At 51.0% G+C, this 27249-nt stretch overlaps 1 protein-coding gene across 3 annotated transcripts in view; it reads left to right on the top strand.

Annotated features, from left to right (window-relative positions):
* The first annotated feature begins 4973 nt into the window (after window positions 1–4973).
* The window catches only part of Crhr2 (corticotropin releasing hormone receptor 2), a 42271-nt gene continuing 19995 nt past the window's right edge, over window positions 4974–27249 (top strand). For 2 of the 3 annotated variants that reach the window (XM_074065241.1, XM_074065240.1), the window contains exons 1-2: window positions 19298–19552; window positions 19722–19847. In XM_074065241.1, coding sequence (XP_073921342.1) covers window positions 19450–19552; window positions 19722–19847 — 229 coding nt within the window. In that variant the 5' untranslated portion in view covers window positions 19298–19449. Of the gene's footprint in view, window positions 5177–13044; window positions 13145–19297; window positions 19553–19721; window positions 19848–27249 lie in introns of those variants that run through there. The other variant, XM_020156551.2, reaches the window with a different exon arrangement.

Genomic DNA, 27249 nt, shown 5'->3' with positions numbered 1-27249 from the left:
ACTTCTGTCTAGCCCAGCCCATGGTGCCTGCTCGTGGGAGGAGTCTCCATGCAGTACAAGAGGACAGCTGCGAAGCCACAGACAGGACAACTGGAACCAGGCCCAAGTGCCACTCGGCACCAGAGTCCAAACCATCCTGGGACATACAAGCCCCGCAGCTGTTCTCAGGCACAAAGTTCAAGGCTCTTTTGTGAGCAGGTAGAAATTCCTCCTCTAGAGCTGACCTAATCTCTATTAATCAAGTGTGATGACTTGTTTTTCTTTAGAGATGAATGACAACAGAATTACACCATAACTCATGCTTGGACCTGGCCTCCTGAACTATGATTTTTTTTTTTTTTTTTTTTGGTAAGTGAGGAGATCAAAGCAACATTCCATGGAACCCAGGAGAAAAAAATAAAATAGGAGCAAAATCAATGCCTATTCTTTGAACAATGCTGTAGAATTCTGTTCCAAAGTTGCATAGCAAAACTGAACTCTGCACCCTGAAGCTAAATTGGTGTGACCTCCCCACCTAAAATGATAGCACCATATACCGTGGACACCTGGTCACATGAGAAGGGATCCCTCCATATGACTTGAGGACCTTCATGTGTTATAGCACTGGGGCTGAGACTGCTCAGCCCTAGAGAGAGAGCTGGGGTCAGTGTTGTGGCCTTGCAGGGCCAGGGAAAGGCAAGGTGGGTGTTTTGGCTCATAGAATCCCCTGCCTGTCCTGCAACTCCTCCCTGGACTGAGGACCATCTTATCTCTTGCCTGTACTGCTATTCCAGCCCTCTCTGCCTTCTTAGCTCCAGACTCTACCTCCACCCCAAGAGTGCCTAGCTGCCCAAGCCAGCCTTCTGAGAATCCTGACTCTCTCCTACTCAGATACATGTAACTCAAATGTCCCCAAGTTCTCCAGCCTTTCAAAGTCACCCTTTCCTTTCATAGCCACATGCACTAACCCAACCACCCGTATCTCCTAAATTTACAGAAAGTCTAGACTTTCCACAACAGTGAAGGTTCCCAGACATGCAGATAGGGTGTCTGACATTTTCCTGGACATCTTTTACTGAATTCTATAACTGCTCAATTCCTGATCCAGTCTGTGTAGGTCACAATTCATTAGATAATGAGCAGCAAAAGCTTACCTCAAACTAGACCATGGGGAAGGGAAGACACATTGGAGAACTCCATTACTAGAGGTAAAACTCCAAACTAGAGGTATAGGGCTGATTTCTAGGAACCAGACGCTCAAAGACCACCAGGCCCTTCTCTCCTCTCTTCTGCTCCCCTCTATGTAGAAGTTCACATTCTTGACTTGGCTCACCACACAACCACTGCACCTGACATCTCTCTGTTTTTCCATGAGAGAGGAACAGACTCTCTTTGGAGCACAGTTTTGAAGTCTCAAAGGAAGGCTTGGGGTGATTTCAGATCAGCTGTCTATTTCTCTACCAAGCAAGTATGGTCTGGGATGAGGCCCTCTCCTTCATCCAGCCTAGTCCGTTTCTCTGGGCCAGTCCACAGCAGTCAATTGTCAATAAAATCACGTGGTTGGAGTAGAGCATGCACTCCCAGGCACGCAGAATAGATTCTCAGGAAGTGGAACAATCTTAGACAGTACAAACACAATGGTATGCAACACAAATATGCTATTAAAATGTCATGGGGGGAGAGAAGGCAATTAAGAAGAGAAATATAAAAGGAGGCTGCCTTAATCCATTCTGTTGTTGTAACAAAACACCTGAGACTGAGTAATTTATAAAGAATAGAGGCTTATTTAGCTCAAAGTTGGAAAGCACATGGCACTGACCTCTCATGAGGGCTTTCTTGCTGCAGCATAACATGGCAGAGAACCCAATATGATGTGACAGAACAAGTGTGCCAGAGAGAGCTCACTGTCATAACAAAACCATCCCAGAAATAACCCATTAATCCATTCATCCACAAATGGATTCATCCCTGATCCTCTGACCCCATCATTTCCCAAAAGTCCAATCTTTCAATATTGCTGCCTTGGGGACAAAGTTTCCAACACTTATGATTTGACACATTCAAACCACAGTAGTCTTATGAAGAATGGTAATAAAGAAGATGGTTGAGTGACACTGGAGTCAAGGATGGAGATTTCTCAGAAGGACAGAACCATTTTGGAACAAAACAATATTCAGTCCACTCCATACAATGGCTAACCTCTCTCAACCCTTTAACGACTGTGGACATGTCCCCTCCTCATGCCCCAAGCACCACAGATGCAGGACACTGGGTATCAGGGGCTCTTTCTGATAATTACAGCCCTGTTGCTCAGAGTCATTGACTGCTGGTCACCATGGCGGAGCTCTGCTGCCCATTCCTCCTTAAAGCTGGCCTATGCCCAAGTCTCTGTCCCCTTTTCTCATTCCTTTTCCTTCTAGAGCATAGACCCTAACCCTCTACCCCTCCTGCATCTTGGGATGCCAAGTTCAATCTAGTGCTTTCTGTTGCTTTGCTTTACATAGCAAGTTGGGAAGATGGAGAAGACAAGGTCATTGGTTTTCTATTGCTGGTTCTATTGTCTGCTTTCTGACCATACAGGCTCCCCAGGATCAGTTCCCAGGTGAGATGAGTTCTGAGCAGTGAAATGTAAAGGAAGTGTTCCCAAGAGAAAGCAGGGAGAGGGACAAAGTGGAACAGAGGACAAAGAAATCCTAGGGCAAAGTCCCAACCTCAATGTGGTCCCTCAAGAAGCTGAGTGTCAATTACTTCATGGATCATTCCACTTCTAGGCAAAGAGGCACCAATCAGCAATGGTCAGGATGCCCTTGGGGATTGGGAAGACATGGAGTCCTGGGTACTTTGGGATCCCAACTGGGCAAAACGTAAATCCAGTTTCCTGAAGATGCCTCTCCAAAGACAGTTCCAAGTGAGGTGAGGAAATCTATTTAGAAAACCAAAGAAAGCAGGGGAAGGACACAGTTAAGGTCTGAGTGTTTCTGTCCCCCTGTCCTCAAATTCATTTGCTGATGCCCTTACCTCCAGTATGATGGGATGTGGAGGTGTCTGGAGGTAGATGACATCATGAGGGTAGAGCTTTCATGACAGGATCAGTGGCCTTATAAGAAGGGGAAGAAGCTCCCTCTCTGCTATGTGAGGACACAGCAAGAAGGCAGCCATTTGCCTACCAAAAGGGCCATTATTGGCACCCAATAATGCTGTCAAGTGATCTGATCTCAGACTTCCAGCCCCCAGCAAAAATAAATAAAAGTTGTTGCTTAAACCACTCAGCATACAGTATTCTTTTAGAGCAGCCAAGCTGCCTGAAACAGGCACACAGAATATAACCATAGATCCGCCCATAGATATAGGGAATGAAGCTTCCTTCCAGTCCTCCTCCCGCTCTCCGGGCCCATACTGTCTCCACCTTCCACAAGCCCCAGCAAAGCCATTCTGTACCAGCTACTCTCCACTGCCTACCTTGACTCCTCTGGCTGGAGTGGAGATCTCCCCTTCTCCATCAGTCTGAGCCCTTCAAGGTGCTTCTATAGTCCCTTCCCCAGAAAGTCCCCTACCTCATCTTCTGATGAGGGGGACCTAATGAGGTGCCCAGCACCCATGCTGTATCTCACCTCCAATCAGTCACCTAGGCTATGATCTACCATGTTCCCTTCAGTAATCTTATCTTACCTTACCTTCCCATGCCCCCTGCAGGCTGTGCTGTTGGACTTGAGAGCAAGGCCTTTGCTCATGATGCCCTGCCAACCTCCTGCTGGCCTATCACCAGTTTCCCCAGCCTACCCACCCCTCCAGGTCCTCCTGAGCCTCCTACAGGAGCCCTCTTTGACCAACCCATTTGGTTGGGCTTGGAAAAGCCATTTCCTGTCCCAATACTTTGGGAGGGATTTCCACCCTTCACCTTCAAACAGGAAGATCTGGTCAGTTCTTCCCCAGTTTTCCCCTCAAACATTCCCCTGCACCAACCACTGGGGCCAAGATGTGCCAAAGAGGAGAGAAGGGGGAAGAAGCACCGGAAGAGGAAGGTAGGGCCCATCCCTACTCATGTGCAGAGGGGGATTAGAGAACCATCTAAACTGGTGAGAGATGGGACATCAGAATCAGGCCTGTGAGATTTCAGAAGAGAGGGAAGTGGGTGTTTGGAGCAGTCAGGAAAGCTGCCTGGAGGAAGGGGTAGAAGAGAAGAGGCTCTGAAAGACAGAACAATGCCCTGGCAGGGAGATCAGGGGATGCATGCAGTGTCTGAGTTCTCCAAAGCCTCTACCACCCAGCCTGCACCTCCAGGAAAAACTCAGGTCTGCTTAATCCCATTCCTGGAATGCTTTCCCCTTAGATCCTGAACAGGGCTGCTGCTTAAGCTATTAACTGCTCCCCCAAACCCCACCTCCCCCACACACAATCAGAAGCAGCTTCTGAGGCTGCTTTCTGGCTCCAGGAAGAGTTACACCTATCCCACCTGACAGCAGCGCTCCTCAACCCTGCCTGATGCTAGGACCCCTGGGCCCCATCCCAATCTCTGCAGTGGTCAGAATCTCTGGCTGCAGCCCCCAGCTGTCATTGCTTTGGGGCTTTGTTTTGTTTGTTTACTTGTTTTTTTAATTTAGATATAATTTAAAATGTATGTGCGCCCTTTGCCCAGGTTCACTAATAACTGAAATTTGCATGGCATCCTCATTGAAATCACTATGCTTGGGCCGCATCTTTGGAATCTGCCCGCCGCTTTGTGACGTGCTGGTCCAGAAGCCCCCCTAGCAGTCCTCGCCTGCTCTCACGCCGGGACCACAGCTTGAGGCCCCTCCTCTCTTTCTCCATTACCACCTTGAGGCTCAGGGTAAGCCTAACCCCAGCCCTGCAGTGTTGGCGGGGAAACCTGCTCCGCGGGCTGGAGGGGAGTTGGCCCCTGGCAGCCAGGCGGAAGCTGCTGCCCAGTACCAGCTATAAATAACCCAGGGGGCGGGCTGCGGCGGTGTCACCGCTGCCCTGGGGGAGGCGGCCGAGAATGCCCCGGGTGCCCAGGACCTTACCTTAGCCTCCGGGCAGTGGGCGGGACAGGTCTTGGGGAGGGGCTGGCGGGTGGACCTGCTGCGCTGGGCAGGAGTTTTGGTCCCCAGCCCCTAGCCACGGCATGGGGTGTCCCGCGGGGCCCTCAGCCTTCCTCCACGTCCCATTGGTCCTCCTCTGCCTGCTCCCGCTGCTCCAAGTAAGTGCAGGGAGAGGGTGGGCACGGTGGGGGGACATCGGTTCTGGGACCTCAGTGTTCTTCTGACCGACCGGGCTTAGGGGAAGTCAGGGTTGGTAGCTGGGTGATGAGAGGGAGATGCCATGCCTGGGTGAGAGGCAGGTGGAGGGGCAATGAAACCCCAGCTAGGATGGGACAGGGAGGCTCTTAGAGGTCTGGGGTGACATCCAAGTGCCAGACCTACGCTTCCTCAAGACTAAAAATCCGCTGTTCTCTCCCTTCCACCATGCCCCCCACTTCTCCCCCTGTGGGATTCTTTGTTCTCTTCTCCACCCTTTCACCAGAAAACCACCAGAGAACTACCTCTCCCTCTCCCCCCACCAACAATGCTACCTGTCTGCACCCCTCCTCTGACACCAGGCAGACCCCAGTACCCAATGAGCCACAGCCAGAGAGCTCAAGTTAGGATCTGCTGTGGAGTTGGGGCAAAGGGATGGAGGGCAACTAGAAAGAAAGAGCTGAGGAATTGGGGTGAAACAGGAGGGAGTGATTCCCAGAAGCAGGTATGGAGGTATCTACCTTTACCCCTTTCCCTACTTTGCAGATGGGAAAACTGAGTCTCAGAGAGCAGGGTGAGCTGCCTGACGCCACCCTTCTCATGAAAACCTACAACAATGAAACAGTCCCAAAGGCCAAGAGGGGCCAGGAGACCTGTCCCTATCCTGATTGCCACAGATCAGCTGTAGGACCAGTGTCCTATGCCTCAGTGGTCCTAAATGTACAGGAGGGCCATTTCATTCAAACAGTTGTTCAACAGACATGTAGTGAGCATTCACTGACTGAGGCAAAGTGGCCGACAGTACCCATCCAAGTCCCTGCTTTCCTGCCTAATGTGCGACCTGAGACAGGCTACTCAAATTTCAGTCTCCTTGTGGGTAAATGGAGGATGCCATGAGTGCTTCCTGAATAGATTGTCATGAGGAATACAAGCAAAGCCCACAGCACAGCACAGCACAGCACTCAAGAAATGCCATCTGTGGTGAGTGTCAGGTATAAAGACACCTGGGCCAAGGCTGGGAGATGGGTACCATGCTGAGGCAAAGCCAGTGCACCAATGGGCAGATGGCTCCTAAACCAGCCAGGTCCTTTAAGCACCACTGCAGACTTCGTTTGGAGCAGGAAGATGGAGATGATGAGGTCCACCCCTGCACCCCAGACCTCCCATGCTTCAAGCTTTCTGCCCTCCCCCACGAGTTCTCAGGACAAAAATCTGAGGTTGGGGCCAGGGGTGCCCTCAGCCGTTCTCCCTGGGGGCCATGCTGCCTGCAGCTGAAGATGATTAGAGCTTCCTGTTGTTGCTCCAGAACCCAGCAGAGCAGAGGATGTAAGGAAGGGTGAGCTGGGTTCTGGAATGTCAGAACCAGAGAACTCAGAGGTGACCCTGGGGGTTCAACTTCCCTCAGGTCAACCCAGGCCCTGTCCTACCTTTCCTGATAGCCCAGACTGTGATAGAAACTAGCTCCTTTCTGGAGCTATTCAGCATGGAAGCAGCTGGGGAATAAACACCTTGGTCTTTCTGACCCCCAAAGCCAGCCTTCCTCGCCCTGGGCCTTCACAGCAATAGGATTTACTTCTGGGTCCTTAGCCAGCTATTCTGAGATTTCTGTGCGCTGGGAAATGAGAACATGAGACCTGAGCAGGCAGTGAGGAGGGAAAGCATCCCAGGAGGGAGCTGGTTCCCTGCCCTTTCACTTATCCAACCAGCTGTTAACAAGGGCCACACAGAGTGAGGATGCAGGCTGCTGAAACCCACCTGTGGCTTCTGCCATCATGGAGTTCATGGCCCAGGAGACTTGGCAGGAAGGATGGCAAAGAAATAGTGTTTATCTACAGACCGCAAATTGGATTTAAAAAAAGAGTCTAAAGGTACGAGTCCCTGACAGGAAGTGGAAGAGTCTGGTGGGAGGCGGCAGATCCGCAGAGTGCAGGTGGTATCCAAGAGGAGGGTTGGGGGAGAAGTGGGCAGGAGTCAGGCCTGGGGCCCCAACCCTAGAAGAGAGCCGTGGGGGTAGAATGAGAGTTCCCGGGGTATGGGGAAAGACCCCATCTGTTTTTGTACTGGGAAAGCTCCAGCTGCAATCGGAGAGAGGAGAGGACCCTGGGGCCCAGCCCACACCCCCAGAGCCTGGAGGAATGTGGGGAGCCTTGAACCTGTTGCTAAGCACTTACTCATCATGGGAAGGTGATACACAGTAGGAAATGGAATTGCAGAGAGGTTAGGCTATACAGACAAAATGCTCCAAAATACAAACCTTTTTAAGCAAAACTTTTGTTTTGAAATTCAAAGTCTTGGATTAGGGATGCTTAACCAGTAAATTCTATGAAAATATTTTCAAAATCTGAAACATTTTTGGTCCCAAGCATTTCACATGAGGAATATTTAACTCATATATCTAAAGCCTTGAGGCTAACCTTTTAAGCCACTTGTCTGCCCTCTGTGAAGATCCTATATGCCACTCATCTTGGGAAGGAATACTGTCCCCCAGGTTTTCAGGACAGGGCTCTGTGGATACTTGCCTGAGTCCTGGTTTCTGAGAAGGCCATCTGCCCAGACAAGACTCAGCAAAGGGAGAACACAAGGATGTCCCCAACCATCAGGAGACTGAACTATCCCAAACCCGCCCATCCCTCTCCAAAGACCAAGTGCATGCGTGGCACCCTCCACCCTTCCCCCAACACACATAGGCAGGGCTGCAGGGCCCGCTCCAGGCCATTTGCCAGAAGCTAATTCATCTAATGACTTTTCCCTAAAATTCAACTCCCTTCTGAGTGTTTTCTAACCCAATCAGCTAATTTAGTCTATGTTTTTGCCGTCTTGTCGATGTTCTAAGTTCTTTTGTTTTTAAGCAATTTGTCTGAGGATACTGCCTACTTAGTTGGATATTCCTGGGAAGTGTTGTATTTGCAGAGTTTTATAAATGACAGGACTTATCTGTATCCTCCTCACTGTCGTTTTCTACATTATCTAACTGTAAACATTTTAAGCACTCCTCAGTCACTTTGTCCAAAGTCACCTTATTTAAAATCCTAATTTTTAAAGAAGTCATTTCAGCTCTGTGTTTTCTTTTCTTTGGAGGGGCGGGCAGGAGAGATTATCCCATCTGCTGGCCAACATGATGTGCTCAGACCATTCTAGGCACTGTCATGCTTCAGTCTTTGAAACTTCACAACAACCCAAGGAGATAACACCATCCTTACCTACTCGTCAGATGAGGAAGCTGAGGTGAGGTCTCAGGCCCAGTGATGCTTAAAGGGTAGAGCCAAGATGCCTGGCCCAGGTTAGGCAGCAGACTCCAGAGTCTCTTCCCTTAACAAAAACTTGATTTTAATGTCAGGCTATTTGTAGGACCTTCAAAAAGACACCAAAACAAATGAGAAGGATGACTATTAGGCAAAGTGGAGGTTAGATGAATTGATACTTAGGGAGATGCTTTTAGACCAAGTGACTTGTTCTAGAGCCTCCTGCTGGCCAGCTCCCTCCGCCTTAGTGGGCCAAGGAACTTCCTCTCTCTGCCCCTTCTTCTCCTCCCTCCTCCCTGGACTTCTGTGCTCAGGGCTCAGGTAAGGGAGAGGAGCAAAGAAGAGAGAGGTCACAAGCTCCCTGAGACCAGAAGGAAAGGAAGGAAGAGAGGGACTTCCTAGTTTCTAGGAAGAGGGACCTGTTAGAGCAACAACCTGGGGTGGAAAGGCCACTAGAGGCTGCCTGGAGTCTTGGGGCCCTCATTCAAGGTCTCACATAAATTAAAAGGAAATAGGCTCAGACACTCCAGGAAATAATTGCCTACTTCCTTCCTGTGACTTCTAGTCCTTCACCCTTTCCTCAACAGGCTCAGCTCCCTTCCTGCCACCTCTGTGTGGGAACCCAGACAATGCTTCACACCTTCCTTTCTCCTTATCTCCCCCTCCTCTGTCCTTCATTCCCTCTCTTCTCCTTCTCCCCCATCCTTTTCCTCTCCTTCTTTCTTCCTCCTTCTTTCCCTCTCTTCCCTTCCTTTCCCCTCTTTCTTCTTTCTCCTCCCCCTCCCTCTTTGAGTCCTGCTCAATGAACACCACTGAATGAAAGCAGACATGGGGAGGAGTTTTCTTCACCATGTCCTTCCCTGACCTTGGGCAGCAGGGAAAGGAGTCAGCCTGGGCCCAAGACCTGAGATCCTGTAAATCTCCCCAGCTTAGACCAAGGGCTAAATATAGACAGAAGCTTGTTGCCAGGCTCAGGAGGGAACACTTGGCTAGTGCAGCCTCCCTGGCTCCTGTGAAGTGGGCACCTATTGGTCTAGTCTTGCCCCTGGGACACGGGTTCTGCTTAGATAGAGCCCAAGGTAGAGGAAGAGCAGCTGGAGTCTTGGCCCCAACCTGCCACCTCCTCCCAGTCCAGACTTCCTATTCCCAGCACACTCAAGTCAGAAATGGGACCCGGGCCCTCATAGAAGCCAGCCTCAAAGCCAAAATTCAGAGCAAAGGAAATCTGGTAGGCAGGAAAAGCCCAGAACTGGAGCTCCCAGCATTGGAGGTAGACAGTTCCTCTACCTGGCTGAGAGCTCATTATCTATCCAGTCAGTGAGTCAGTCAACAAACATTTGGTGAGTATTTGCTGTGTGCCAGGCCCTGGACTGGAAATATGGACACAGACGTGGACAATCAGTTTCATGGGGCAGGTGCAGGAATGGGGGGACTGCTCCCCGTCCCTGGGACAGCTACTAGCCAATCAATATAGAAGTCCAAGATGTCCCCATTAGAATAGAGTGCTGGACAAAGGAAAACACTGTTCTCTACATACCAAGCAGGTCTACAATTCCTTGGTTACACTGACTGGTTGTCCTATAACTCAATTCCGCTCTGACCCTCTCTCCACCAAGGTATTACAGTCTCCATAGGCAGAGGCTCAGCCCCACAGGGTTGTTCTTTAGAGGAAGCACACACCTACCACACAGGACGGTATGAGGGCTTCCAGGGACTCTATGTCAGAACCCAGGGACTAAGACCAAATGCAGATTGCTTTTTCTATCCCAATAGCATATGGCACCTACAGGGTCCAGGGTACAGGGTATATTGAGACCTTGGTGGCTGGCTGTGTCTGCCTCATATGGCCCGGTTCTCTGCCTGCAAGGCCCTTACACCCTACTCTGCTCCTCCAGGCCACAGAGGACTTCTTACTTACAGGCACCAGAGTGCCACCCCATTTGGGGCTGAGGTTCTCCCAACCTCCATGCACCTCAGATCTTCACTTCCTGACCCAGGACCAGCTCTTCCCATGTGCATCAGACCAAGTCATAGCTCATCAGGCTGTCTGGGTTTGAATCCTGCCCCAGTCCCTTTCCTGTGTGGCCTTAGGAGGTAACTTCACCTCTCTGATCCTCTGGTGCAGCTGCCATAGAGACTGTCTAGAAGTCAATGAGTTGTTCCATGTAAAGCATTTAGAGCTAAATCTAGCACACGGTAAGCACTGATTTCATACAAAAGCATCCCATTCTTGCCTGCCCTACTCTTTCCCTAGCACCCCCAAACCAGATTCTGCTGCCCCCAAGATGGCTCTGTGCCTTTCCACCTGGAAGCCTTTGCTCACATTACTCCTGCTCTGGGTTACTTTCTCTCTTTACCCTCCATCCTTCCATGGCCCCAATCCTTCCTCCTTTTGAACTCAGCTATGAACACAGTCCTCTGTAGAGCCCTCAGTGTTGTTGACAACAAAAGCATTCACTGCATACTGCTGTGGGCTGAGTCCAGGCAGGGAGGTGAAGGCCACCTCTTCTGAGGCCCTGAATCCATAAGAGGGTGCTTAAAGATGAGGAGACTAAGGCCCAGAGAAGTTAAGAAACTTTGCCAGTGCCACACAGCAGCATCCCAGAACCCTGAAGGCAGGAATGTCTGCCCTCCTCCCCCTGTGAGAGCTCATCTTATGGTCTTGGAATGGGACTATTTGTGATGTGCCCCTGCCAGTGTCTCCACCATCACCGGGGCTCTGCCCAAAATAGGCACCCACAGGATATGTTGTGGATTTACAATGAGTCAAATCCACTCAACCAGTCCTTGAAAGAGATCTTTGCCTGTGCCAGCTTTTTGAACCAGTAGAGGGAGAAGTTATAGGAGATAGAGCCAAGATCTGGGAGCTGATCCAGAGCCCACTTCTAGGCTGCTCCTTTGTTTTTTTTCCAGGCCGGAGCAGCATGGTGTTCCTTTACTCCCCAGCCCGCCGACACACACACACAACACACACAACGTGCTTTGCTCAATGAGCAGACCTGACAGTGTCTGAGACAAGGATAAACCACGTCACCTGAGTTCTGGGGAAGGTGCTCACACCCTGCTCCCCAGGGACTCACAGTAAGTGTCTGGCCACAAGCAGAGACCACCTGAGTGGTGAGACCCCAGATGTTGTAGCTGGGGTCTTTGGGAGAAGGAGCTGGCATCTGGGATGCTGTCTCTGTGCCTGTCTGAGGCCATTCCCTCAGTTGATGCTGTCTCTGGAGCCTGTACACAGGTGCACTGACGGCTGAATTCCATCTGTCCCACCCCAGGCTCCCAGGAAGGGAGGCAGTCAGTGCTCTCCAGCTGACTAGATGCGGTCATTAATGAAGGTCCAGGCCAGCCAGCTTGGTAAGGCTGAGCATGCGACCTCCAGCCCCAAGACAGGAAATGGATTGAACTGGATGTGGGGAACGTGATGTTTGAGGGTCCCAGATGTTTGAGGGACATCCTAGGACAAACATTGGTCCAGCTGCCAAGCAGGCTGGAGAAAGAGGAGGAATGCCTGCTGGTGGAATCCTAGAATCTGAAGTCAGAGTTGGGAGGGGCCCAAAAGTCATCTCATACACAAACTCACAAGTGCACACACTCACATGTGCACTGGTCACAAAATAGAAGAAATTGTGATCTCAGGAGGAACTGGGGACAAAGGCTAGAATTTTAGGGGGCTTTGTTCTTAGTCAGTCTTACACAGTGCATGTGTAGGAGGCCCTTATCAGGTGGGCAAAACGCCTACTCATACTTCAAAGCCACCTCAGCATGCCCTCTGTGTGATGCTACACTGGCTCCCCTAAATAAAGCTCCCTTCAGTCCATCCTTCCTACAAGAAGGTTGTCCCCTCAAGGGCAGACATGACCACATTGACTTTTTCTCTCCATGCCAAGCACCCACGCTGAGGCTTTTGGGGAGATGGAGTCTTGGGAGGCTCTTGGATTGCAACTATTGAAACAATCACATCTACTCCCAGGAGAATGCCTGAACTGATGTTGTTGTTCCTTCCCTTGTCCCTACACATCTTTCCAGTTGCCCCCAAGTCCTGCATTATACCCTAGAGTGTCACTGCCTGTTTATCTGTGTGACAGAAAAGTTAAGTCATGTGCCCCTCTCCTCCCTCTGGTCCTTCTAAGCCTAGGAGATCCCTATCTGCAACATCCTAAAGACACCCACATGGCTCCCTGGCCAGGGCCCCAACACACAGTAGGTGTTCAGCAAACATTTGTTGGGGTATGAGCGACTGGCGGACACCCCAAACTGGCTTTGGTGAAAGGACACAGGCCTATCCCAGGGGCACATACTGCTGTGGAGAGAAGATAGACAATAGGACAGGCAGAGCAGATTTGTGCCTCAGTGGTGACACTGCACTGTACCACTTCTACAGCTTTGTCTGGGTTCCAGATTGGGCCAGCCACTCTTGTGCTGTGTGACCTTAGGTGTCTCCTTCCTCAGTCTTCCCTGCATACCATAAGAGGTAAGAGGAGTAATGAGTGACAGAACAGGGTGGGGAGTAGATATGTACTATCAGTGAAATGACCACCCAGGCCCAACCTCTGACCCAACCTCTGACCAGCATCCTCGCTGTTCCCTAGGCTGCCAGGCCAAGCCAGGTGCCCAGAGACCAGCCCCTGGGGGCACTTCTGCAGCAGTACTGCCATGCAACTACAGCTGTGACCCTGGCCAACCTCTCAGGTATGCAAGACCACTCCTCCTCTGCCACAGCAGACTCAGGAGACAAAGGGCCTGTGACCTGGGGGCAAAGCTCAGTGGAGTGGTGAATGGTGCCCAGGCTCCAAGTCCTGACTTGGTCTCCATGTTGCTGGGGTCCTTGGACAGGCCCTTTCCCCACCTGAGCCTCAGGCTCTTTGTCATTACAAAGGTCTTGGCTGGAGGCTTCTCCTGGCTCTGTCCCTTCCTAGGCACCCAAAGGAAGCTGGCTGGGCTGGCATTCAAGAGCCCATGGAGGGGAGACCAGCAGAAGGTATAAAACTGATTTTGGTTGCCGTGGCTACATCACCCTGGCAAGAACTTGCAAAGCGGCATCTGGGTCCTTATTTCTGACCCCCAGGGTTTTCCAGTGGCTGATTCACAGTGTGAGGGGTGGCTGCCTCAGAGCTCAGAAATGTGCTAGGCTCTTGTGCTCTGGAGAGCTGTCTGCAGGTCCTCACCTGGCATCTTGGCCTTCCCAGGGCTATGTCCACTACAGCAGTGAGAAAGAGGATGGCTGGGGTGGACTGTGGGGGCTCTGTGGCTTGGAATTGCTGCTGAGGCTCAAGGGACAAGGGTGCTGGCCAGCCATGTGACCCAGTATTCACATGCAATCTGAAGTGGTCATCAAAGAGGGAAGTTCTACTACTTGTGCTCTGGTGAGTCCAGAGTTCAGGTTCAAGAGCTAAACTCTGGTCCTAGCTCTTCCACTGAGCAGCTGTGTGACCCGGAAGAAGTTACCTAACCCATCTGTATTCATTTCCTGGGCTGCTATCACAGAGTACCACAGACTAGGTGGCTTGACCAATAGAAATTTATTTTCTCATGGTTCTAGAGGCTGGAAGTCCAAGATCAAATTGTAGGCCAAGTTGGTTTCCTTCTGAGATTGCTCTCTTTGGCCATCTTCTCTCTGTCTTCCCTCTGTGTCTATTCCCAACCTCCTCTTCTTATAAGGACACCAGTCATATTGGACTAGGGCCACTAATCAAATAACATTAATTTTCCCTAAATTGCCTCTTTGAAGACCCTTATTCAAATGAGGTGATATTCCGAGGTTTTGGAAGTTGGAACTCCAGCATATGAAACTATCTGAGCATCAGAAATAAGGTCTAAGTCTACCTCAGAGGCTGACGGTGAAGGGTGAATGATGAACCAGGGGACACCACACTACTTCTCCTGCCTTCCCTTCTCATCCCCTCCCCCCGGGCAGGAGGAATAGGACCTTTGCCTTAGCTGACAGTACCCAGTCCTCCCTGCCTGAATCCTACAGGGAGGGTACTGACCTCTATGAGCCCAAGTCTTCCCTTGCTCAACTTCTAATATTATTCATCTGTTGACAGAAGACATTTGTATTACTTACATAAAATTTGGCAGAATTTTTTAGAGTCAAAGGACACAGTAAGTGCTCATCACCCTACAACTCAGAAAGGTTTTTATCTCCCTTAGGAGTTTATGGAGCCATTGAGCCTCATTTTGTTTTAGGGTTTTTACAATTTGTATTAATGTTAGTTATTTACTTTTTAAAAAACTGGGAAGAGATCGTGTCCATAGTTTTATAACCTGCCTTTTCCTCTAATAACTCAGAGTGAACATTTCCCCATGTCATTAAAGATTAGTCCACAGCATCGCTGTGACGCTGCCTAGCAGCCACTGTGGGAACATATCATCCCTCATTAGCCACGCTCCTGTGGTGAACATGTGAGCTGTTAGGATGCCTGTTGGACCTCAGAAATCATCTCTCAAGTCTCTACCTGCTGGTGGTCTCCTTTCTTAATGTCTATATGCATTAAGAGAATGCATATAGGCTAACATGAAGTTCAAAAACAAGCAAAACCAAACACACCAGAGTTTACATATATACATGTGAGAAAACTGATAAATAACAGTCAGGGAATGATAAATGCAACATGGAAGAGGATGTCCCTCGGGGGAAGGTACATATAGATTAATATATGAGTAATTGGTAATGATCTAGTTTCGAATTGGGTGGCAGGCTCATTACAGTTGCTTCTATATACAAACTTCCGTAAAAGAAAAGACCGTTAGGACAAAGTTAAGCCACGTGTGGACTAATGATGACAAGGGGTCATGAATCAAAAACTATGACCAATTCAGTTGATGTCCCTGAGGTCCAAATAAATGAAAAATGCACATGATCAGGAGAGTGATTATGACTACAAGTAGGCTTTTAATGATTATTTCAGTTTTATTCATCACAGAATCATCTACACATATTTGAAAAATAATAGGCCATTATTGTGAAGCATATTATTTATTCTGTCCACAGTCAATATAAGGGTCCAAACTGATCCAAGAATCCCTAGACATAACTCCCAAGTCCAAAACACACGTACTCCCTCTTCCCCCAGGCTGATCAAAAGGGAAAAGAACTTGGCTAGGGAGACAGGGCCTTGGTCTTTCCCCAAGATGTGGAGCTGGCTGAGCTCATGCCTGGAGCATTCTAATTCAGGCTGGGGGCAGTTAGGGAACAGAACCAGCCTTGCCCTTGGAGAGTCATGCATTGGTAGAGGAGACAAGGGAAAATGCAGTAACTGGTGAGACATAGACCACCATCTCCCTCAGATCCAGACACCAGGGAAGGCCACCCAACACCCTTGTGATGGAGGAGGTGGGACTGCAGCTGCATGCTTGAAGGATGAGGAGTGAGTAGACTGGCGGAAGTGCAGAACTGGTAGGACATGCAGGGAAGAGGGAAGAGGGCTGAGTACATACAAAGGTACAGAGGTGCATCACAATCCTAGGCATTGACAAGGTGTTGTGGGGACACCTCACATTTAGCAAGGATTGGGGGGACAATTGAGACGAGTCTTCTTTCCATTGCTAATGACATGGGCTTCATCCTGAAGGCCGTGGGGAGCCACTCTTGTGAGAATAAAAGATGACATGATCACAATTGTAAAAGATCTCATCTGCCACATGGAGGAGACAGGGAGCTGCTGCAGAGAGAAGTGTGGCCTGCTGAAGTGGACAGGGAATTCCTTTTCTTTCTCTGGGCATAGTATTGCCCATCTATAAATTGAAAATGTGGGATAGGATGGTCACTGAGGGCCCTTCCTGGTCCCACAGCCTGGTCCCATGGTTGGGAATAAAGATAGCACGTCCCCTCCAGTCCTGAGGTGGAGTGTATGGGTAGGAGTATGTGTATAGCCTGAAGCACAGTCCTCAGTTCACAGGGAAAGAAAGAGTCACCTTCAGGAAACTTCCTGAGCCTCCATGCTCCAGGGTAACTCCCAGGAACCCCCACAACTTGGTCCCAGCTCTTCCTGAAGGTTCCTTGTCTCCAAGGTCTCACAGAGGACAGCTCCTCAGAGAAGCAAAGGTACATGCTATCTCATAAACCTTGTTTACCAGCTAACATTTTTACAGTGGGGGATAAGTAAAAGAGAATGTGCATGATTCAGTCAAGATGGAAGACATAGCCACTGTGTGTGCCTCTGTTGTGCTCTGCGTGCCTACTTGATACTTGTATGAAGTCATGCAGTATGTGTGTCTAAGCTGGCCAGAAACTGTCCACCACCACCGTAGCTGACATCAGATGCAGACCCAGACATGGGACACAGGGCGACTGCAACACCTGCCTCACCCCAGCCTGTTTGTGACACACAGGGCTCTTTCCAGAACCTGTCGCACTTCCTTGAATTTATGTGCCACCTATGCCTGTCTTCGCTGTGTGAAGACATACAAATTTCCCAATACTTCTTCCTTCCTCTATTTGTGGCCTGGGTCTACAACAGGTCTAGCTGAAAGCCCCAGGAACCCACCTCCAGGCTAGGGGACTCCCATTCATTCTTTTTGCTTCCTTAGCAAGCAAAAAAGCCCAGCTTTGTTTATTATAGTTAAGTTTAATCTGATTGAGGAAAGGGTTGTCTCTTTCTAATTTCTTCTTCATTTACCTATTTGCAAACACTGAAGTGAATTGTAAAATCAGTTTGTTCCAAAGCTGCTACTTTTTCTGGTTTTTCCTCTGTCACATCTAGAATAACAATTGTCTCTCTAATAGTAAGATCCATGAAGAAAGGATCCCACCTCCTGGGAGCCTAGGGACCTTGAGGCTATGGATATGTGCTCAGGCACTGACTGTCCTTTGGCCCTGCCACTCAAATGGTCACCTCCCCAGAAGAAACTTGGTTACATATGCCTTCCTAGTCTAGCTCTCTGTTCTACAGAAATCTGCATGGGAAATGAGGCGTCTTTGGCCTCTCAGCATCTCTGAGATAAGTTGCCCCTGGGCTTCTCTGGACATGAGCAAAGTTAACCACCTACACTTGGCTTGATTTGTCCCTTGCCCCTGCTGTGACATGGTGTGCAGGGTACTCCTGTGTGGGACTGCTTCCCACTGAAGACAAGGGCTGACCCAGCCACCATGCTCTGCTCTCTGTGGGCCCTTGAGGGGTGGGGAGAGGGGATGGTCAGCTCAGGAACTGGAGAGAAGACTCTGCCTAGGGCTAGGGTCAAGATCAGGACTTAACCTCAGTTGCCCTACCACAGCACAGCTTCTTATTGAGAGATCAATGGACCTTTGCCTCTACCTCTGCCCAGAGCTGAGCCAGTATGTTAACTCTCCATTCAGTAGGCAGAAGTCAGACCTGGAAGGCTGCTCTGCACCTTGTCTCTGCCAGTTGGCAGGCCCTGGAGAGACTCCAGGTTCAGCCCTGGCCTCACTGCTCGCTCACTCTCTCACTTGCTCTCTCTGCCTGAGCAGTGACAGCAGCATTAATATGGAAACTGGTGAGATTGGAGCACACAGAGACCCTGGCCTGCTAGCTGCCTCTCCCTGCTCAGGGAACAGGACTCGTTCAAAGTGGTTTCCACCTTCTCTGGCACCTTCAGTTCCCAGTGGGGGCAGCAGGGGGGATATGCCTGAGTCCTGGGGCCTCCAAAACCATACATTCTCAAGGCTGGGAGGGCCCTCAGAGAACATATTTCCGTGGAGAAAGCCTCAGAAGACTGCAAGACTCCTGCCTGGGGTAACCTGGCAAGGAGATGAGATGAGGGCAATACCGGTCTGTCTTGGAGCATGCCACACCAGGGGCTGAGTTTCCTGAACCTGAATCCTGGTAGCAGGCACGAGTGGCAGGCCCACCTTGAGCACTCTGAGGGTTCAGGTGCAACAAACCAGCAGGCAAGCAGTTCTAGAGAGGCCTGGGCAAATTCCCTATAGATGGTTTTAGTTCCCCCTGATTTTTGCCCCTCTCCTGGCTGAACAACCACTCAGGTGGCCCTATTCAAGCCAGGAGGAAGTTAGACACATTTTCACCTCTAGCTTAATTCCATGGTGTTTGAAATATTCCAGATAATTTCTGGAATGAAGATGTTTGATGTCTTCCAGATAAGTTCAACCAATTTCTCCCCTAGACTTCCCCCATCTCATTAAATGGCAGTATTTTCCCTTCAGTCACCCAAGTGGGAGACCTGTTGCTGTTCCTGGCTCCTGTTGAAAGCCACCCACACCAGAGGCCACACTCCCCTCTCCAGTCTCTCACCAGGTTGAGTTCTCGCTGGGAAATATCTCTCCATCCCAGCTCCCACAACCCTGCGCAAGTCTGCACCCATTCCAGCCACTGAGTCTCACTAGACTTTCTCTACCGAGGCCCCTTTGCTACCCTTCAGGCCACTCCAATCCATTTCCTTCCCAGAGACTAAGAACCTTTTCCAGTGTGCAAATCAGCATGTGGACTGCCTCCTTTCCCCCGTCCCTCCACCATGCCTCCAGTGTCCTTCCTTAGGGAGAAAAGACACAAGTAGAGAGCCACCAAACTTAGGTTGGCACCTGTCCCTTGGTGAGGGAGGCCGCAGTGGGTTTTCTGTGCAGTCACACTTTGCGGACCCTGCAGCACATGGGCATGAGGTCGTTGGACAGGGCATTCCGCCACCCCAGAACCAAGCTCGTGAGTCCCTCTGCCCTCTGGAGTGGAAAAGAACAGGGACCTGAGAAAGAGAACTCTGGGCTGTGTGGGGCTAGCAGCGAAACTGGACGCAGAGCCCGGCCCAGAGGAGCTGCCCGCCCCGCCCCCTGGCGCCGCTATTGGTCGCGGTGACGCGGGTGGACCCTCAGCTCAGTGCGCTCAGCAGCTCCTTTCTGGGAAGGTCCCAGCTTGGCAGCTCCTGGCAGTCGAGCGCAGCTCGGGGAGGCTGCCCGGTAGGTCAGGGCTAGGCAGGCAGGGGCCAGGACCCTGTGCTCTCTTGGCCGCTCTCCCTCGCACCCGCTTCCTCGCAGCCACACCGGGCGCGCACTCCCACTCCCTCTCCGCGCACGGCTCCTGGGCTCAATGGACGCGGTACTGCTCCACAGCCTTCTGGAGGCCAACTGCAGCCTGGCGATGGCTGAAGAGCTGCTCCTGGACAGCTGGGGGCCGCTCCTGGACCCCGAGGGTAAGCGGGAGGCAGCAGATGGAGGCAACGCGAGCTCCCTTCCCGGCGCGCTTGGTGCGCCTAGGGCCCCCCGCGCTCCGAGCGCCCAGCGCCCGGCGCCCTGTGTCCAGTGGCACACCGCGCCCTTGGCGACCCCTCTGAGTTTCGCTCGGCTCTGTCCCGCCGCCAGGTCCCTACTCCTACTGCAACACGACTTTGGACCAGATCGGGACGTGCTGGCCCCAGAGCGCGGCTGGAGCCCTCGTGGAGAGACCGTGCCCGGAGTACTTCAACGGCATCAAGTACAACACGACCCGTGAGTGTCTCTCGACCCTTTGGCTGCGGGCTCTGCGCCGGCCTCCCAGGAAAGGCGGTTAGGGAAGTGGTGAGGGTTTTGGAACCTGCGTCGGAGACCTGCTAAGTAAGGGCTGTGATCCCAATATACCACTGTCCTTAAGGACTCCTTAAATGTCGGGGGCGTGCCTACTGACCCTACCCTCAGTAGCTCAGGAATTTGCCCACAATTCCTGCGTTCTGCGCAGGAAGAGAAGAAAAAAGGAGAGAATGAAATACTTCCCTCTTTGGGGGAGCAAAGGAACCTCTCTCTCCTACACTATTTGCCCCGGGTGCCTGAAGTTTTTATCATGCTCCCCCCGCCCACCATCCCGAAGGGGTATTATTATTATATCTAATAATAGATATGTATTATCTATATGCTAAGTTTCCAACCCTGCGCTCTAAGGTGAATGTGGTGATCAGACCCTTTACTACTGGAAAAGAGAAAGGTTAGGACGCAAGAAAATGGGGTGAACGCTTACATGTGGAGGGAGAGCAGGGCACAGGCACTGGGGAACAGAAGGGTATGGGGTGTCACTTCTGTCATAACACCCCTAGGTCTTCCAGTGTCTGAATCACCCCCCCTCCCACTCTGTCCCCTCAAGGGAGAACAGCCTGTGTCCTCCTTCCTTCTGGCAAATCTTAGGCTAGGTGGACACTGTGGGGAGAGGGTATCGGAGGTGCTGCGGTTACACAGCCTCCAGCTGAGGTGGTTCAGTCAGGGCTCTGGTTCTAGGGGGGGTGTGAGTGTGCCCTTGTCAATGCTTGATAGGCCTAATGGGAGCCAAATGTGAGATCTGTGTGAGGCTGTGGGTGCAGCAATGGCTGGCCCACCCTGAACACCCTTCATCTCTCCAGTCCTACCTCAGCAGCAGAACACCCTGAGACTATACAGGCAGGCTGTTTATCTAAAGCCCCTCATTCTGAAGACATCCTAGAAAGCCTTTTCTAAGTGGTGGCCTAGCTCCTCCATTAGCACTCATACACTTGCATGCACGTGTGCCTGTCCAATTCTGGGAGGGTGAGACCTTTGTGGTGAAAAACGTTAGAAGGCAAGCGAGCAGAACCTGTATCTGATGCTAGGTGTAGTCCCCTGGCAGCACCAACCTCAGGCTCTGGTGGCCCAGGGAGCAGCCAAGCTTTGAGGAATCCAGGGCAAAGTGCTTCTAGTGGAAGGAAGGGGCTTGTGGAGTAGTGGGACTGCCGAGGAAGGCCTCTGCCCCTGGTGAGAATATGCCCCTACCCACCCATTTCCCTGGAAGAAAGGGAGGTCCCCGACCCAGAAGCTGTGCCAGAGAAGGAATGACTTCCTGCTCTCTCCTAATCCTGACATTGTAAAACTGTCTTTTCAGGATTCTGTGAGCTCTGTGGAGGAGGGAATGGAGATCAGTGGGCCTGATTCAGACTGGGCCCAGAAACTAAGGGCATCCAGGGCCAAGTGGGTTGATGAAGCTTCTCAACTCACAGCTTGAAGGAACTCTCCCTCTTCTTTCCTTACAGCCTGAGTTATGTCCTGTTCTTCCCAACCAGCCTTGAACACCCTGGCCCTCCCCCAGGGTGGGCATGGGTCTTTGCTTCAGAGGGGAGCTAGCACAGTAGTATACAACCAATTTATTGAATACCTACTATGTACCAGCCACGGCATCAGCGCTGTACTGAGCTCTCGCTCACGATTGCAGCAGGCAAAATGAATACAGTGATAAATGTTCCGATGGAGGAGAGCATGGAAATGGGGAGGGGGCAGGGACTGCACATTCCAGACCACTCACTCACATCAAGTCAAGTGAGACACTGAAAGAAGGTTGGCATGTCATGGAGATTGGTAAGTGTGGTGGCAATTAGCCCCTGGTGTGTAATGAACAGTTTTCATCATTTGGACCAAAGTGCCGCCTGCACTGTGACTCCTGGGGAATAAGAGAGGCTGGGAGAGGGACATTGCTATTAAAGTTGTACTTGGGGCCGGGAGGGCGCAGATGGTCAGCCCAGGTGGAAAGAGCTGAAGTAGCTAATGGCGATGGAAACGCCTGATTGATTTTCCTCCTACCTCTGGCCAGCCGGCTACTGCTTCCTCTTTCTCTTTTTGCTTTTTCAATGGGATCCTTCCTTTAGAAAGGACACCGGAAGAAAAGCACACCTGTGAGGTGCCTGGGGGAAGAGTCTGGACTCTTCTTGCCCCAATCTTATGTCACAGCTGACTCTGCCCCCAAGCCTAGCTCCTTATAGGGTGGGAGTTGCCAGTGGGGCAGCTGCTCACACAGAGGTCCCTGCCATCTTTTAACTCAGCTGAGCACAGAGAACCTGCCACAAAACTGCCAAGTGCTGATTGTTGTCAAGCTGAGCTTTGCACCCACACTCTCACTCCTGCCCACTTCCCCTGAGACACAGGGCTTTGAGGCCCAGGCTGTTGACCAGAACGCCGAGGCTCAGAGGCAGGGAGTAACTTATACAAGGTTGTGACCAGCCTTATGCACCAGTGCAAGCCAAGAGTCAATAGCCCTTGCTCTTAACCCCATGGCAACAGTGTCTCCAGAACTGATACATTCATTTGCAAGAAGAGCCTAAGGGACAGAGGAAAGACTCATGCCTTCAGCCAGCTGAGAGCATCAGTGAGGACTTAGCCTTCTGAGCTGTACTTTTGTGGCTGGCTGGATTTGGCAGGCGAATGTATAATAGGCAGAGGAGAGGCATTCCAGGTAGGGGAAGAGTGAGCAGCGGCCCAGAGATGGGGCTGTGCTTTGGCTTGGGGACCAGGGAGTGTTGGGCACAGGAAATAGGAGAAAAACAGATGAGACCAGCAAGGGGCACAGAAGGCAGATGGTACACAGCACTGCAGAAGGCTTCAACGTCAGTGCAGAAGGTGGTCTAGGAGAGCTTATGAGCAGAGGAGTTCGCTTTGGGCACCTCAGTGCTCAAGAGGGAGAGAAGTGGTAAGGGAGCAACAGGAGCAGCTCAGGTGGAGCAGAAGCTACAGAAACAGAGTGGGCTTTAATGCAGGCCACTGGGCATTGGAATTAACAAGAAAGGGAGAGGGAGAGGTACCAGAAATGGTACCAGGCACACAGAAAACTGAGCATCTTCACTGTGCTGGCTCTGAGACATTGGAGGGACACCTGAGCAGAAAGATGTCCAGGAAGCAGTTGGCTGGGTGGAGAAGAGTCAAGGAGAGTGCCAGGATAGAGGTAAGGCATCTTGTAGCTCTCCAGATGTGTGGGAACAAATGTTAGAGCCTTGATAGTCTCACTGAGAGGCTATTTCCAAATGTAGCAATGGCCAAGAGAAGAAAAAGACTCATATAAGGTCAAACATACATGCTAGCCCATGGAAGAATCAGATCAGTGTCTTTGGGTCCCCTCCACTGTTCTCTACACGTGTCTATACTATTGTCCAACTCAGTTAATCCTTACACTCCTCAACAATGGAGGATTAGACTCCTATACATTATGGGGGACCTGAGGCATGGAGACATGAAGTGCTTTAACTGTAACAGAACAAGGATCCAAGCCCAGGCTCTGCTGACTCTCAGAAAGCAGCTCAGCCCAAAGTTAAGCACAGAAGGGCTCTGTTAAAAGCATATTGGGGAGCTTGTGGGATAAACTGGGTGGCTCAGAGAACCAGATTTCCCTTAGCCAGGAACACAAGACAGAACTGGCCCAGTGAGGGGACACCTGCTTTCCCTGAGTGACCCAATACCACCAACCCTGATGATGAGTTGGGCCCCAGTCCTCTGCCATTGGTGCCCTGGCTCTTGAGCTTACTGCAGCCATCCTGGAGAGACCCCCCCTCTTGTCTCCATTTTGAAGACCCCATTTCACTGACTCCCTCTGACAGGTGTATCTGATGGGTAGGTGGGTGGATGGGAGCTCTGGGTCACTTGCTCAAACTCTGACTGCAAGGGAGCCAAGGGAAGATGAAGGTCTGGCATTTTTGCTCTGTAGTGAAAGGTGACCACTGTCTCCCCCAGGGTTCCCTAAGTCCAGGTTCAAATCCTGGACAGCTAAAAAAATAACTCTAAACGTCCATATATAATATAACCTGGGGCAAGTCTCACCTCTTTCCTGGGCCTCAGTATCCCTGTCTGCAGGGAAAAAAGAAGTGGGTTAGCCCATCTTGGTTTGTTGGAGGGCAGGGCACTCAAACTCCGCTTTCCTGTCACCTCCCCATACCACACAGACTGCTGTGTTATTCTGTGTGTGACTCTCTCTTGTCACCTTCTGTCTTTCTTTTTTTTTTCCTCTTGTGTTTTTTCCCTCCTCTTTTTCTTCTTCCTCCTCCTCTCCTTTCTTTTTCTCTCTCCTCCCCCTCTCTCTCCATGTTCCCTTTCCAACTCTCTACTTCCATCTCACCCTGTTCCTTTTCCATCTTTCCTCCCTCTTTTCCCCCAAATCCTCTGTCTCTCCGTGCTCTGTCCTTCATTCTGTCTGCCCTGCTCTGGCACCTCCCTTGCCTGTGCTCATGGTCCTGGTGGCTGCAAAGGACCCCTCCAACCACAAGCACACAGCCCATCTTCCTCTTGCAGGTTCACTAGGGACAGCTTGGCTCAGCCTTGGCCCCCTTGACTTCAGGCTCCCATCATGTGCTGCTGGGAATAGTGTGGAGTGTGGGGGCATCCATACTGGGATATTCATGAGACAAGGAAGAAGGATAGCCCAGTAAATCTAACCCCATGCAGAAGACTGAGTGCCCCCACTTCCCAACAGGAATCCTCTCTTCAGCCCTGCAGGGAAAAAGTGAAAAGAAAAGCCAAACCCTGCCCTCAGAGGGGCCAACTGCTTCAATATCTGACTTGCACAAATCTGTAGTCAGAAGAGAAGCTTGGTGGGCTTTGGGCCAGGCCTGAGAGGCTTCCTGCAGGGGCTGGGGAATAAGCCGGAAGGTCTTAGAGCAGTGTGAATGTCACATTTTTTGAGAACACACTCTGGGGACAGGGCTGTGAACCTCAGGTAAGTTCCCAGATAGCCCCTTCCCTCTGGATTAAAGAAGTAGAAGCTGTGATCCAGCAGCTCAGGGCTGCATCCTCAGTCTCCAGGGAGACCTAGTCATGCAATCTCCCAAGGACCCGAAGCTCCCTGTGTGTGAGAACAGTTAACCTACTGGGAGAGAAGGATGGTAGGACAGGCATGGCCATCAAGAAAGGTGTAGCTCAGCAAAGGAGGAAGGAAGAAAAGAAGTAGAACTACATTCCCTCTGGCCATCCAAATACCCAGAGCTGCCTGGCTGCAGGGCCCTCTGTGCTAGGACTCCAGCCCTCCCCTCCCCTATCACTCCAAAGTAGGAAATGACAGCCACAGAGGGAGCTATACCTGCTCAGGTTCCCACAGCAAGCCTGGACCGTGGAAGGCACTGCTGACTCTGGGAGCCACTCACCCAAGAAGTCTCACTTCCTGAGTTAACCCCCCTTTCTCCCCCTCCCCAGGATCCCTCTAGAACAATAATTATCCTGCTCAGTCTCAGGCCTCTTACTGGGGCTGTGAGAAAGTCCCAAGGAGTTTAGAAACCAGCTTCTCAAAGATACATAAGACCTCAGCCTGTCTTCCAGGGGCCCCTGGAAGGAGCCTGGTAAAGAGAGAGACAGAGAGAGAGAGCGCGCCAGGACCCTGCCAACCAGAGACTGCTCTTCCCATTACATCACAGGAGCTTCAGGTTGAGAGTCAGTTCTAATTCTGCTCATCTGACTGCTTGTTTCACCCCTGCTTTGGGTCTCAGTCCCTATGCCTTCAGTGGGGCCCCCTTCCCCTGACATTCCATGGTTCTGAGCCTCTGCCTCAGAAATCTCCTCCTGCCTTCCTCCGTAGGTCATGGTGCTGGGCCCCCTGAGTATTGTTAGCGACAGCAGGCAGAAGGGACCCTGCACAGCAGAAACCAGAGCATGGGACAGGGCCTCCCCCTACAGGCTCCTCTCCTGGGGAAGGAAGTGATTCCCCCATGGTGAGCTGGATTCCACTCACCACCCTTTCCCTTTTTCACAAAGCCGGCATGGTCTCTATTAAACTGCTCAGTGCTTCCATGACTCAGTTTCCCCATGGTGTCCTGTGAATATACCTACTCAAAGATGGCAGGACACTAAGAGTGAAGAATCCTGTACAAATGTGAAGCTGGGCATTTCTGGAGATCCAGAGTAAACAATCAAAGCCCAGAGAGCAATGTCACACAACATGGAAGCGATGGAATAAAAGTTCCAGATGGTCCCAAAGAGGTCTTTCCTACTCAGTGTCTGGGTTTGCCAATGATAGATTCTCAGTCTTTTAACCCAGCATCCCTTCCGGGTCAGGCTGGGTCTGAGCCTGGGTGAACATCACCATCTGCCTGTTGAGTTCCCACAAGGTGATCTTCCACCTCTCACTGCGGTGATCAGACCAAAACAGAAGAGGGGAAGTCAGCCCCAGGGCTTGCCAGCACTAATTAGCCTAGAGTGGCATCAGGACCCTGTAGGAGTGTTCACTCAGGGAAATGGGCACCACAACTATGCCCCTGACCACCCTAGCTCTGGTTTTCCCAATGGTCTTTTAAGTAGGGTGAACTGCAATTAGTCCAGGCATTGGAGCCAGGCTGAGAGGAGAGTGGCTAGAAGATATTTCCCAGAAAATCTAAGAAAAGTGATTCAAAGTAAGGTCAAAGATTTCCCAACAAGGCACCAAGCCAGAAGGAAAAGAGATGAATGGATCTGTGATAGATGAACCCTAAGAGAGCTACCTGGCCCCTAAGGATGTGGACAATAAATGACCAAGACCCTACAGAGGTGGCATAGCTGGCTGCATCTGCAGGAACACTGAGCCTCTCCTTTCCAAGAAAAACTGACACCAGGGGTCCCAGGAAGAAGTGCACCCCAGGGGAGAGCTCTTGTTTTGCCTTTTCATTGTAGGATCACCTCCAGATATGTATCTTTCCCTCTTTAGGCCCCACCAGACAAAATGAGGGACAGGTTTCCTTCCCATCTTAAATTCCCAGGGAGAGGTCCACTGACTCTGTTTCTAGTGTTCTTTTCTTGGAACAGTTAAGACTCTGTGCCTGGGGTCTGGAGACTGCTGCCCACAGGTTTTCTGTTTGAGACTGACACCCCTTCCTGACATGGGGTTGACCTATAGTGGCTGAAGTTCTGACGGACGGGTTGACATATCAGTGGAGTATATGAAATATCTAGATGCCTCCTGTGTGTGTGTGTGTGTGTGTGTGTGTGTGTGTGTGTGTGTGTGTGCCCATTTTGTCTTTGCCATGCAGCTTGCTGGTGGCAGACTATCTTCTTTGTCTGCCCTGAGCGTCTCACCCTCATTGAGTTCTCCAGCAACCTAGGCAACAGGATTATCTGTGGTCCATCCTGAAGACCCAGCATGCTCAACTCTGGCCCTTATGAAAGGGCCTTGCCTTTACAGCAGAAGAGGGTAAAA

The sequence above is a fragment of the Castor canadensis genome, chromosome 2 (genome assembly GCF_047511655.1).
Source record: "Castor canadensis chromosome 2, mCasCan1.hap1v2, whole genome shotgun sequence".
Lineage (NCBI taxonomy): Eukaryota > Metazoa > Chordata > Mammalia > Rodentia > Castoridae > Castor > Castor canadensis.
Note: the sequence above shows the minus strand (reverse complement) of the source record. Positions and strands in the feature narration are given on the sequence as shown.